The sequence below is a fragment of the Mustela erminea genome, chromosome 1, assembly GCF_009829155.1.
Source record: "Mustela erminea isolate mMusErm1 chromosome 1, mMusErm1.Pri, whole genome shotgun sequence".
In the NCBI taxonomy this organism is placed as follows: Eukaryota; Metazoa; Chordata; class Mammalia; order Carnivora; family Mustelidae; genus Mustela; species Mustela erminea.
In genome coordinates this window covers 99,733,689-99,745,832 of record NC_045614.1, presented here as the reverse complement: position 1 = coordinate 99,745,832, position 12,144 = coordinate 99,733,689, and the positions used below count along the sequence as shown (strand labels likewise).

Here is a 12,144-nt window from a genome sequence, read left to right as displayed (position 1 = left end):
TCATTCTCTACCTACACCGCCGTGGCCACTGAGTTCTTCTTCTGGAGGGATTAGACCTTGATTGCCTCCAAATTCCCCTTTCTCTCTCCACCCTCCAGGCAGGGTATTTCATTATAACTATAATGTTTAATTATCTAATGGTCAAGGTCTTAGTGGACCAATGATCAGAACTGGAAGGCCCCCCGGGAATCATCTGGAGCAGTGTAGGATTTAATCCTGATTTCCAGCCTTTCACCCGCTCCTTCCTCAAGGCTCTCTGTTCAGTCCCACCTTGCCTTTTGGTCTTGCTGTTCTCATGCCTCCCTCCCCCACACCCCCAGCCCCCACCCGCTTTGTCCCAGGAGCCAGTTCCACTTTCTCCATCTCGTGGCTGTAGAAGCATGTGGTACATTCGCAACTGCCAAAAGGTAGAAACGACGCAACTATCCATGGACAGGTGAATAAACAAAAATGGCATTTCTGTGAGGGAATGTTATCTACCCACGGAAGGTTGTGAAGCTCTGACACACCCTACAACATGGACGCACCTTGAAAACATGCTGAGTGGAAGAGGCCAGACCCGAAAGGACATAGACTATAGGATTCCACTTATGGAATCTCTGGAATAGGCAAACTCACAGAGACAGGAAATAGACTAGATGGTCCTGGGGTTGAAGGAGCAGGGATGGGGAGCTACGGCTTCATGCATGCAGACTTTCTTTTTTTTTTTTTTTTTTAAGATTTTATTTATTTATTTGACAGAGAGAAATCACAAGTAGATGTGGGGCAGGCAGAGAGAGAGAGAGGGAAGCAGGCTCCCTGCTGAGCAGAGAGCTCGATGCGGGACCCGATCCCAGGACCCTGAGATCATGACCTGAGCCGAAGGCAGCGGCTTAAACCACTGAGCCACCCAGGCGCCCCCATGCATGCAGACATTCTGTATGGAGTGATGGAAGGGTCTGGAACTAGAGCATTCCCGGAATGGAACTGTGACAGTTGCTCGACTGTGTGCAGAGAGTTAATGCCACTAAATCGTATGCTTAAAAATGGTGAAAATGCTAACCTGATGAAATATATGTTTTACCACAGTAAGTCACCACAACCAGACAAAAACAAAAACAGTACACCACAGCTAAAAAGGGCCTTTAAACATTCTGTTTTGAATGTCCAGAAGAATCTATTTTCTTTTTAAGTTATAATCTGAGGCAAAGTCCTTGTCTGTTTGAGGTACCTAATTAGCTTATTCCAGTCAGAATCAAAGCTGTATGTGGTCTCTGATTTTAAAACTAGAACCTAGATTTCCCTCTTTCCTGTTAGCTGCTTTGGTAAGCCTGAGCTACCCTGATTTCACTTGGTTTGGGTTTCCTGACCCACACGTATATCCGGGCGTAGGGGAGGAGACGGGGAGGAAGGCTCATCTCCCACTTGCCCTGGCCATTTTGAGTTCATACTTTGGTCCGGTGAATTCTTCTTGCTACTCTTCAGGATTATTTATGAAAATCATTCCTGCCTCCTTGTGTCTCATTGAATCTATTTTGTAATCGGTGTCACATTCAGTAAGTTTATTCTCAGTTCCTTTGTCCAGCCCACTGATTTTTCTGACAGCTCTGAGGAGGCCAGGGTCCCCTCAGGGGAGGCTGGGGAAGGAAATGCCTTCCTCCTGGCCCCACTTCATCCCTCGCCCCTCCACACACAGCCCCTCCTCAACCCGGGGAGGCTGCTGCTTCCATCTTACAGTATAGATCCTCTAAACAATTTATTTAGGAAAGAAGTGCTCCCTGACTTATCAAGTCTTGCCCCCACTGATTTGGGCCAAGAGTCAAGTAGACTTGAACACCCGCCTTCAGGTCCTGCTGGGTCCTTTCCCCTCCACCCTCGCCCCGCCCCATCTCTGATGCATCATCTCAGCATTTCTCCACTTTCTGGGAAGTAGACCCCAACCTGAGAAGTTGTTTGCAGTATGAATTCCTCTCCCATTTCGTTATCCTTTCCTCCTCCGTGCTGTGGACGAACTGTTGGCACACTAAGATGTGAAGGGTAATTCTCCTTTGGCCTCTGTGTCCCCATGGTGTGTGGCCTGTGGTGGAGCCCCGACTGAGAGTTGATTTTATCTCACATTCTCAGGTATGGCCCCGACACTGACTAGACTGGAATTTTCCATGTCCTTCTGTTTTCCCTTTGAAAACATTTGCCCTTTGCTAGACCCCAGACATCTCTCATCTTCGTTCCACGGTTTTTCAGGAGTCACGGGTGGTGGCTTCGTGATGAGATACGACAGTTCCTAAATTACCTGCGGCCTGGGCTCAGCAGATCTATACCGGGCGGCTCTGTCAGCCACGGTGGCTTTCTCTGTTCCCTTTGTTCTCCCATGTCCCTAGCACAGCAGGGGCTTACTTGCTCAAATGTCCCTAGTTTACCCTTTTTGATGAGAGAACTGTGAAGAAAGTGTGGGCTGAGTTAGTTGAAACCAGCCCACTTTGTTGTCTTAGCTGTGTGTCGGGGAGCGCTGCCTGGGACCTTCCTGGGTGACGTTCACCACCCAGGGCTCTGATGGCCTTTTCGTCCTGGGCTTGTTTGATCTCCTGACAAGAGAGGCCCAGTTCACACTCACACCTAGATGTGGAGCTAGCCTTGGTCTCCTGGTCTTGTTGCCCCATTAGCTGCCTGCCCTTCAGGACCCTGCTGTCTCCGGGCTGCTTTGCCCTAAGGTTCCTCCCTCAAGCACTTCTTTTCTTCTGGGGTCAGTCGGGACATCCGACATGTCACTCCTCCCTTCCCTCGGCATCCGTGCTGACCTGGGCACCAGAGCTGCTCATCCTAGAAAAAGCCATGCTAAATCCCTCCTTGTCATCACACGGGGTCCGCAGGCTGGGAATCTCAAATTGGAAATGGCTGGAGTAGTGAAGCATCCCAGACACCCACCTGAGGTTGGAATCCCTTTATGACAAGCATGCGAGGATGGGTTAGCCTCTGCTTGGTTACCTCCAGGGATGGTGAGCTCACTCATGTCTCCTGAGTATAGCATTTTCCCTCTTTGGGCACCACTAACTTGCTCCATTAACCTCCCTGTGGCTTCTGCCTTATCATCCAGTGAGGAAGCCCAGGCCTATGTTGGTTTTTGTATTTGTTTTCATTTTGTTTTTAAGATTTTATTTATTTATTTTGAGAGAGAGCATGAGCAGAGAGAGAGGGAGAAGCAGACTGTCTGCTGAGCAGGGAGTCCCACGCAGGACTTGATCCCAGGACCCTGGGATTATGACCTGAGCCAAAAGGCACATGCTTAACTGACCGAGCCACCCTAGACCTACTTCTGAGAGTGCCAGCATTTTTGCCACCACCGCTCAGATAGGTAGAAAGGGGTGGCTCCCTCCTTTCCCCACATTCTGGCCTGGACTCCCTGTCTTCACTGTGGCTCTTTAGCACTTCCTTAATAGAAAGGCCAGACTCCTCTCCTGCATTTTGGGGCTGGGAGTAGATAGGCACAGAAGGAAGACTCGATGCCATAGTTCTTGCAGTGTGTGTGTGTGTGTGTGTGTGTGTGTGTGTGTGTGTGTATGTGTGTGTGTATGTGTGTACATGGGTACATACATGTGTGTATTTAAATCTCCTTCTCCTCCAGGCTGCTGGCTCTCTTTTAGCTTGCCCCCCATGGACTTCTGGGGCCCAGCTGTCTGAGCTCCTGGGAACTGTGAGCAGAGCTGCATCTAGGCTCTGTGGGCTCTGTGCAGTCTCCAGAAACCTCTTCTCCCTCCCTGCAGCCTGACTGTGCTCACCAGGTCCCTCGCTGTGCCGGCTCTCCTTTTGACCCCTGCAGCCTGACCGCTGTCCCCGGTTTCTGAAATAGGGTCTGACTACTCAGCAGTACTATTACCTCTTAGGTATCTTCTATCCTGGGAGGACTGGAGAATGCCCCCACTCGCCTCCCACCAGCATGCTCAGGGTCCCACTCTGTTAAGGGGAGGTTGTCATTGTGAGACTTGTGTTCCTTTGGGGATAGAGAACTCTTCACTTCAGGAGGCGTGTCTCAGGTTCCTCCCACAGCTTCTGAGTCCGGCAGTATAGGGTCTGGATCCCAGCTCTGCCCCTTTGAGCTGTGTTTCCTAAGCCTCTAAGGTGGCTTTTATTACAACTGTCCTGCAGATGAGGACGAGGAGGCTCTGAGGTGAGGCAGCCTTCCCGAAGCCTTTAGGCTAGGGAGTGGTAGAGCTGGGGTTTAAACCCCAGTGGTTCGTGACTCCTGAGCCCATAGTCCTTCTTCTTAAAGACACTGCCTTTGTTAATGTGTCCGTTTAATCCCTGGGAGAGCAGTGGTATGGAGCTTGGTCAGCTTCTGCCTGCCTTGGTTGGCCTCTGAAGTTTCCATAGCTTTTAAATAAAATTTTGTGAAGTAGAAGCTACTGCTTTTTAAAATTGGTTTCTTGTCAGAAAGACAGTTTTCTTAAGATTTTTTCCATCAGATTTTTTTAAAAAGATTTCATTTATTAGAGAGACAGCACAAGTGGGGCCGGGGCCAGAGGGTGAGGGACAAGCACACTCCCTGCTGAGCACAGAGGACGACACACCTGAGACCCTGAGATCATGACCTGAGCCAAAGGCAGATGCTTAACTGACTGAGCCACCCAGGCATCCCCTCTCCCATCAGATTTCATCATTTTTTCCACTATACTACCCTGACCCCACATCACAGACAGGGAACCAGGGCCCCAGGCTTGCCATTGATTTGCCTGGAGGCTTTATGAAAGGCCAGGATCAAAACTGCCCTTCACCCCAGTCATGATTTATTAATTATGTCCCCACTCCTGTTTTTTATGTTGAATTGATTTGAACTAATCAGACAAGGAAAGTACTAGTTTGGAATTTTTAAAAAATCAATCCTTTTTCTGAGCTGTAATTGCGAGTGAGCAGGCATTGAACAATTGGGTTGCATGGGCACAATTATCCTGCTGTAAAGAAATGGTCTCCAGGGTCTTTGCGCAGCCGTGGTGCGTCCCTGTGAGAAGACGTGCCCTGGGTGAAGACTTTCACCATCCACACTGGGATTAGTAAAGACAGGATTTAGGGCAAACATACAGATGAATTCTCTGATCACAGGAGATGAGATACTCTATAAACCATTACCAGAGCAGGATGTCGAATCTTCTGGAGATTTCAAGACACCAATTCCTGGGTTCCTGCCTGAGGTATTAAAGTTTAGAGCAGTTCTTTTTAAAGGGTGACAAGAAGGGTGCCTGGGTTGCTCAGTCAGTTAAGTACCTGCCTTTGGCTCCAGTCATGACCCAGGGTGCTGGGATCGAGCTCCATGTCAGGCTCCCTGCTCAGCAAAGAGCCTGCTTCTCCCTCTGCTTACCACTCTCTCTGCTTGTGCTGTCTTTCTCTGACAAATAAATAAAATCTTTAAAAATAAATAAATTTTTTAAAAAGGGTGATGAGAAATTGGCTTGTAACAACTCAATGCATGAAGTTAAAAATCGAACTACTGCATGACCCAGCAATTGTACTGCTAGGTATTTATCCAAAGAATATGAACGTAGTGATTCAAAGGGGAACCTGTATCCCAGTTTTTATCACAGCAATGTCCACAAGAACCAAACTATGGAAAGAGCCCAGATGCCCATCGACTAATGAATGGATAAGGAAGATGTGGTATATACATACAATGGAATATTACTTGGCCATCAAAAAGAATGAAATCTTGCCATTTGCAATGGTATAGATGAAACTAGAGGTTATTATGCTAAGTGAAATATGTCAGAGAAAAGACAAATACCATATTTCACTGATATGTGGCATTTAAACAAAAGAGATGAACATAGGGGAAGGGAAGGAAGAACAAGATGAAAATAGAGAGGGAGGCAAACCATAAGAGATGCCGAACTCTAGGAAACAAATTGAAGGTTGCTGGAGGGGAGGGGGGTAGCGGGGAAGGGATAATAGGGTGATGGGTATTAAGGAGGGCACTTGATGGAAGGACACCAGATGTTACATGAAACTGATGAATCACTAAATTCTACCTCTGAAACTAATAAAAATTAATTTTAATATATATATAAACACCCCCCAGCCCCCCACCACCCATCAACCGTTCATTAGATGTTAGAACTACATTCTGGATTCAATGTAAAAAATAGCCTGAAGTTCTTCTCCTGACCCCTAGGTGGCTCCTGTGGGCTCCTGGTCCCACCATCCCCAGGAAGCCCATGCGCGTAGCCTGTCCCTCCAGCCACCTTCGGCTAGCATCTACTTGTACCCTTCGATTGATGGGTAGGATGATCAGAACTGAAACAATTTAAGTAACATGGGTTAAGAGGAGTACGATGGAATGGCAACATTTGAAGCAGACACAAACTGGGAACCATCTGTCGTACTTCAGGCTAGTGCCAGGACACTTTCCCCAGCTGTGAAACAAAAAAAATCCCTTTACTAGGAAACAAGGACTTTCATTCCTATTGGCAACAGAGCTCTTTTAAAAAAATGCAAATATTAACTAAATTTTCTCTTGAATTTCGCAGCTTACAAAGCACTTTAAAATGGATCATTTCATTGAGTCTTATAGCCCTCTTGGGAGAGAGATATCTCTCAGGTATCGATAAGAAAACTTGTGCTCAGAGCCCTTGATGCCTTCCCCAGGGTCCGACAGCTAGTCAGAGCTTGTGCAGGGTTTTTTAAGGAGTGCTTTACTGAGCTACAATTCACATAAGAAGATTCAGATGAAGTTGTAATTGTTTTTAGTACATTCATGTAGTGATGCAAGGGAACCCCAGACGTCTTAGCGGTCCCTCTTCCTTCCCTGCTTCGCACAGCCCCTGGCAGCCTCAAACTCTTTCTGTATGCATTTGCCTGAAATCATACAATATGGGGCCATTTGTTTCTTTCCCTTAGCATAATACTTTCAGGGTTCACCCATGTTGTACCATGTGACAGCATTTCACTCTGTTTTACGGCCAAATGATGTCACATTGTGTGGCTGTGTCCCACTTTGTTCATCCCTGAGGGGATGGACCTTGGAGTGGTTTCCACTTTCAGGCTATGATGAATAGTACTGCTAAGAACTTTTGTATACAAGCTCTTACGGGCCCTTAGGTTTTCAGTTCTCTTGGGTAAATACCTAGGCGTAGAGTTGTTGGGTCATCTGGTAACTGTGCTTATCGTTTTGAGACACAGCCCACCTGTTTTCCAAAGCGGCTGCCCTGTTTTGCATTCCACCCAGCTTCTCTACATCCTCACCAACGCTGGCACCAACACCTGACTCTAGCGTATAGCCTTCTAGGGAGTGTGAAGTGGTATCTCCTCTTTTGGATTGCATTTCCCTGATGATTAATGACAAACATCCTTTGTGTGCTTCTTGGCCATTTATATAGATTTTTTTGAGAATCAGCTATTCAAATCATTGTTCCATTTTTAATTGGGTTATTTGTCTTATTGTCGAGTCATAAGAGCTCTTTGTATACAGTAAACCTTATCTAGGGTTTCACTTTCTGTGGTTTTAGTTCCTGGGGTCAGCTATGGTCTGGAAGCAGTAGACCTGTGGTCAGAAGGTCAGTGGGAACCTAACGCTACGTCACAGTGCTGATGTCATTCCCCTCACCACATCCCATCATGTGGCACTTTACCTCACATTACCAGCAGAAGGGTGAATCCGGCAAAATGTTTTGAGAGAGAGAGACCACAGTCACATAACTTTTATCACACTACGTTGTTATAATTGTCCCATTTTATTAGTAGTTACTGTTATTAAGCTCTTACTGTGCCTAATTTATAAATTAAGCTTTATCCTAAGTGTGTATGTAGAGGAAAAAGCATAGTATATACAATTTCAGGACTGTCTGCAATTTCAGACATCTAGTGGGGGGGGTCTTGGAATAAGATGGATAAGAGGAGACCCTTGTATTCTGGTTACAAGACCCTCATTAGATATATAATTTGCAACAATTCTCTCCCATTTACTGGGTTTCACTTTCTTTTTTAAATGCACATAATACAGAATTTTCCATGGTAACCTTTTCCAAATGTACAGTTGAGCAGCGTGAAATGCATTCACATCGCTGTGCAAAGGTCAGCACCAGCCATCTCCAGAACTTCAGCTTCCCAGACCAAAGCTTTAAACCCATTAAACCGTACCTCCCCATTCTGCCCTCACTCCTGGCAACCACCATGCCACTGCAGTTCTATGGTATCTCATACAAGTGGAATCCTACAGCGGGACGCCTGTGTGGTCCCATCAGGGAAGCATCCGACTTTTGGTTTCAGCTCAGGTGGTGATCTCAGAGTCAAGGGATCCAGCCCCGCATTGGGATCTGTGCTCAGTGCAGAATCTGCTTGAGATTTTCTCTCTCCCTCTCCCTCTGCCCCTTCCACTCGTGCTCGCTCAATCTCTCCCTCTCAAATAAACACATAAATCTTTTTGTAAAAAGTGGAATCCTATACTACTTATCCTTTTGTGACTTCTTTCACTCCACCTGCTGTCTTCAGGGTGACGTCCACACTGTAGCAGGGCCCAGCATTCCATTCCTTGAGGCTGAATGATACTCCATTACATGTATATTCCCCATTCGGTTTATCCATTCTTCCATAGGTGGACACTTAGGTCTTCCACCTTTCGGCCATTGTGAGTTGTGAACACAAGTCCGCAAATAGGTGTACAAGCCTCTGCTTTCTATTCTTCTGGGTATATTTCTGGAAGTGGAATTGCGGGATCATACAGGAACTCAATGTGTCATTGGTTGAGCAACTGTCATACTGTTTTCCACATCAGCTGCCTCATTTTTTGTGCCCACCAGCAAATGCATAGAGGTTCCAATTTTTCTAGAGCCTTGCCTTTTTTTCACTTTCTTGTGGTGTTATTTGCAGCACAAAAATTTTTAAATGTTGATGACATCCAACTAATCGATTTTTTCTTTCTTTTTTCCTTTCCTTCCTTTCCCTTCTCTCCTCCCTTCGTCCCTCCATTCGTTCTTTCTTTCTTTGCTGTTGGTGCTCTAAGAAACCATTGCGCAACCCAAAGTCCCAAGGATTGGCTTGCATATTTTCTTCCACAAGTCCTGTAGTTTTATCCCTTGCATTTATGTCTCTGATCCATTTCAAGGCAATTTTTATATGTGGTGAGAAGGAGGGGCCCAGCGCTATTCTTCTGCCTGTGGATATCCAGGTGCCTCCGCAACATTTGTTTAAAGGCTATTCTTCCCGCATCATGTTGGCAACCTTGTCAAAATAAACCGATCAGAAATGTCAGGCATTGTTTCTGGATTCACTCTGTTCCTTTGAGTGGAATATTCTGTTCTCTGTGTCATTAAGCAGGATGTTCATTGAAGCTTATGCTCTCCAAATCACACATGGCTTTCCTTCTACCACAGAAGTGGCTTTAACCAGAGTGTCTTCTTTCTTACTCCAAAAGGAAGTGTATTTTCAGAATAATGCCACAGACTTGATGATATGTGAATATGGATGGGGGGGGGGCGCCTGTTGGAATCCAAAGTGGAGCGTGAGGCTGTGAGACCTCTACCATTGCTGTGTGTGTCCTTCCCTGTGGTCCTCTCTCTCCTTCTGCTGAATAGGAGGTGGCCTTGTTGGAAGGCTGGAAGGGCATTTGGGTGGAAAAGATACACTGCTTCCCAACACGCATACCCAGCTCGAAGCCCAACACCGAGGGGTGAGCAGGGCACTTACTTAATGGCAAGAACTGTAAAGGGTCTGAGATTCGGGTTCACCTTACTGGTAAGCTAGGAAGTGAACCTTACTATGTCATGGATTCTGGCAGGGGACACAAGACTTCTGGGTCAGAGATGAAGGAGTCTGTGACTGCCAGCACAGCAGGCAGCAGGCACATCAACATGTAACTGCCAGCTCCCCAAAGCCCTGTGGGGCGGGTGTGATGGGCCCATGTGGGTGCTCTGCATATAATGAGGGGGGTTGCAGCTGGGGAGCAGTAGACCAAGGTCCCCATACTGGCCAGGAGCAAACACCATAGCACACAAGCCAGTCTCTTGCACAGTAGGAATGAGCAGTCACCTCGTGGTTACAGGGTGTCCTCTTGCCTGTTTAGTTGTCTGTGTGACCATCCTATCCATATCAGAGGAGGGATGAGCCTTGTAGTCTGGCCTCCTCAGCCAGAATGTGCACACATGCTCAGGGCCCTGAGAGTCCAACCGATGGGGAGCCTGCAGAGAAGGGATGTGACTTGCTGAGGGCCGCACAGGAAGATCCATGTCTAGAACCCTCCAGACTCCTGGTCCTGTACTTTTTCCACCCTCGTCTGCCCTTCCGGGTTTCCATAGGACACCTGGACTTCATGTAGCAGACCAGCCTCACCAGGAGGCACTGAGGTGGGAGGGGCAGGGGAAGCCCAAGTCCACCCCTTTGTTTCTATGTGTCTGCCAACATCTTTTTAAATCGAGGTTTCTTTGGAGATGAAGAGGGCATGGTTGGACAAAGCCACCAATGTCAGATCTGGCGGAGTGGGTCATTTTATTACCAGAGCCGCAGAGGGTCTTTGAGTGGACATGCAGTTTGTCTAGTTGAAGGAAATGTAGGAAGGGTTAGGTGAGGAACAAGAGATCAGTGAGAGTCCTGGAAAAAAGGTTCACTAAACTCTCTTGTCCAGGGCCTCGCCCTCCTGCTCACACCGTACTTTGCCCCCATCTCACAAGCCCGTCCCTCCCTCCAGACCCCAGGTCCTCTCCAAATCCTCAGACCCATGCTTCCTCCTGCCACCAAGCCTTCTGACCCTCCCTGGGAAAGTTCTGGGCCCCTTCAAGGCCCCACAGCTGCCACCTCCCGCCTCTCCCTGACTGTAATCCTGACCAGCTCAGCTCACATGCCGCATTCCCGTGTTTTTTCCTGCACGCTGTTGGGGTTAAGATGGCATCCTTCCTTCCATCAGGAAGCCCCCTGGGGTGAGGGTGGGGTTGGGGAGGACGGTGGGTTTCACCGACTCCCCTGTGGCAGTTTGCTGCCTCCCGCTGACTTCTGTTCTCTCGCTCTCCTCCCCGGGGCAGCTCTTCCCAACCCCACTGCAGACCCTCTCCAGGAAGATCGTGAGGTCCAAGATGAACAGCACTCTGGTCGGCGTGTTCACCATCACCCTCGTGTTCCTGTCGGCTTTCGTCAACATGGTAGGCGGCTCCACCTCCCAGAACCTTCCCCCACTCTGTTGTTCTCCCGCCCCCAGATTTCTTACTAGGGCTTCACGCAGGTCCAGAATCAGATCTGACTCTGGAGCCTCTCACACAGGCTCTTGGTCCCTTGCCTGCGAGGCTGGCAGAACCAGAAGGACCCAGAGGCGTTCCCCAGGGAAGTTGACGAGCCCCAGTCCGGCAGATGGGCAGACCTTGTCCGCTCCTTGGCCTCTTCCAGGCTCCTCTCCCATCCCTGGTCTGCGGCAGGCTGCCCCTGAGTCCGTGGGGGGACGGGCCGCCCTGTAGGAGGTGAGTCTTACTATGTCATGGACTCCCGCGGCTCACCCGCCCCTCCCCTGCCCCCAGTTCACGTGTAACTCAGAGAACCTGCTGGGCTGCCTGGCAGACGAGCACAACATCAGCACCGGCCAGGTCAACGCGTGCCATGTGGTGGCGTCAGCCTCCAACTACAGCCTGGGGGCCGAGCAGGGCTTCTGCCGCAGCCCGTGGCCCAGCTGCAACTTCCCTGAGGTACGTGGGGTGGGAGAGTGGGGGGGTGGGGGGTTCTTGGGGCAGTCAGACACCCTCCCACCCCATCCCTCCCCGCCTTCTGCTGCTCCAAGGGAGGCAGGGCTCTCAAGCTCGAAGCCCTCCCAGAGACCTCCCTTCCCTAGGCTCTCGCTACCTGTGTTGGACCCCAGGGAGCAAGGCCCATCTTCTCAACCCAGTACTAGAACAGGAGGGCTGTCGTTTCCATAGTGTGCCAGGCACTGTGCCAAGTCCCCGACACGGTGTCACTCATTCAGTCCTCACAGCAACCCCATGACACAGACATGATGAATATCTTTCTTATACAGATGAAACTGAGGCCCAGAGAGGGTAAGTAAGTTGCCCAGGGTCACACAGCTGATCAGTGATACATAGAGCCAGAGCTTTCACCCAGATCATCTGGCTGTAGAATTCTTGGTCTCAACCTGAGGGCAGAGCTGTTTCTGGACCCTCGGCTGTGGCAGCAGGCCTGCCTCAGAAGAAACGGCCTGAGCTCCTCTGCTGT

The 12,144-nt window shown here is 48.8% G+C and overlaps 1 protein-coding gene across 2 annotated transcripts in view; it reads left to right on the top strand.

The window, feature by feature from the left end:
* ADCY5 (adenylate cyclase 5) overlaps nucleotides 1-12,144 on the top strand; it is a 146,967-nt gene that overhangs the window by 118,867 nt on the left and 15,956 nt on the right. For both annotated transcript variants that reach the window (XM_032335227.1, XM_032335217.1), the window contains 2 exons: nucleotides 10,971-11,087; nucleotides 11,457-11,621. In XM_032335227.1, coding sequence (XP_032191118.1) covers nucleotides 10,971-11,087; nucleotides 11,457-11,621 — 282 coding nt within the window. The remainder of the gene's footprint in view (nucleotides 1-10,970; nucleotides 11,088-11,456; nucleotides 11,622-12,144) is intronic.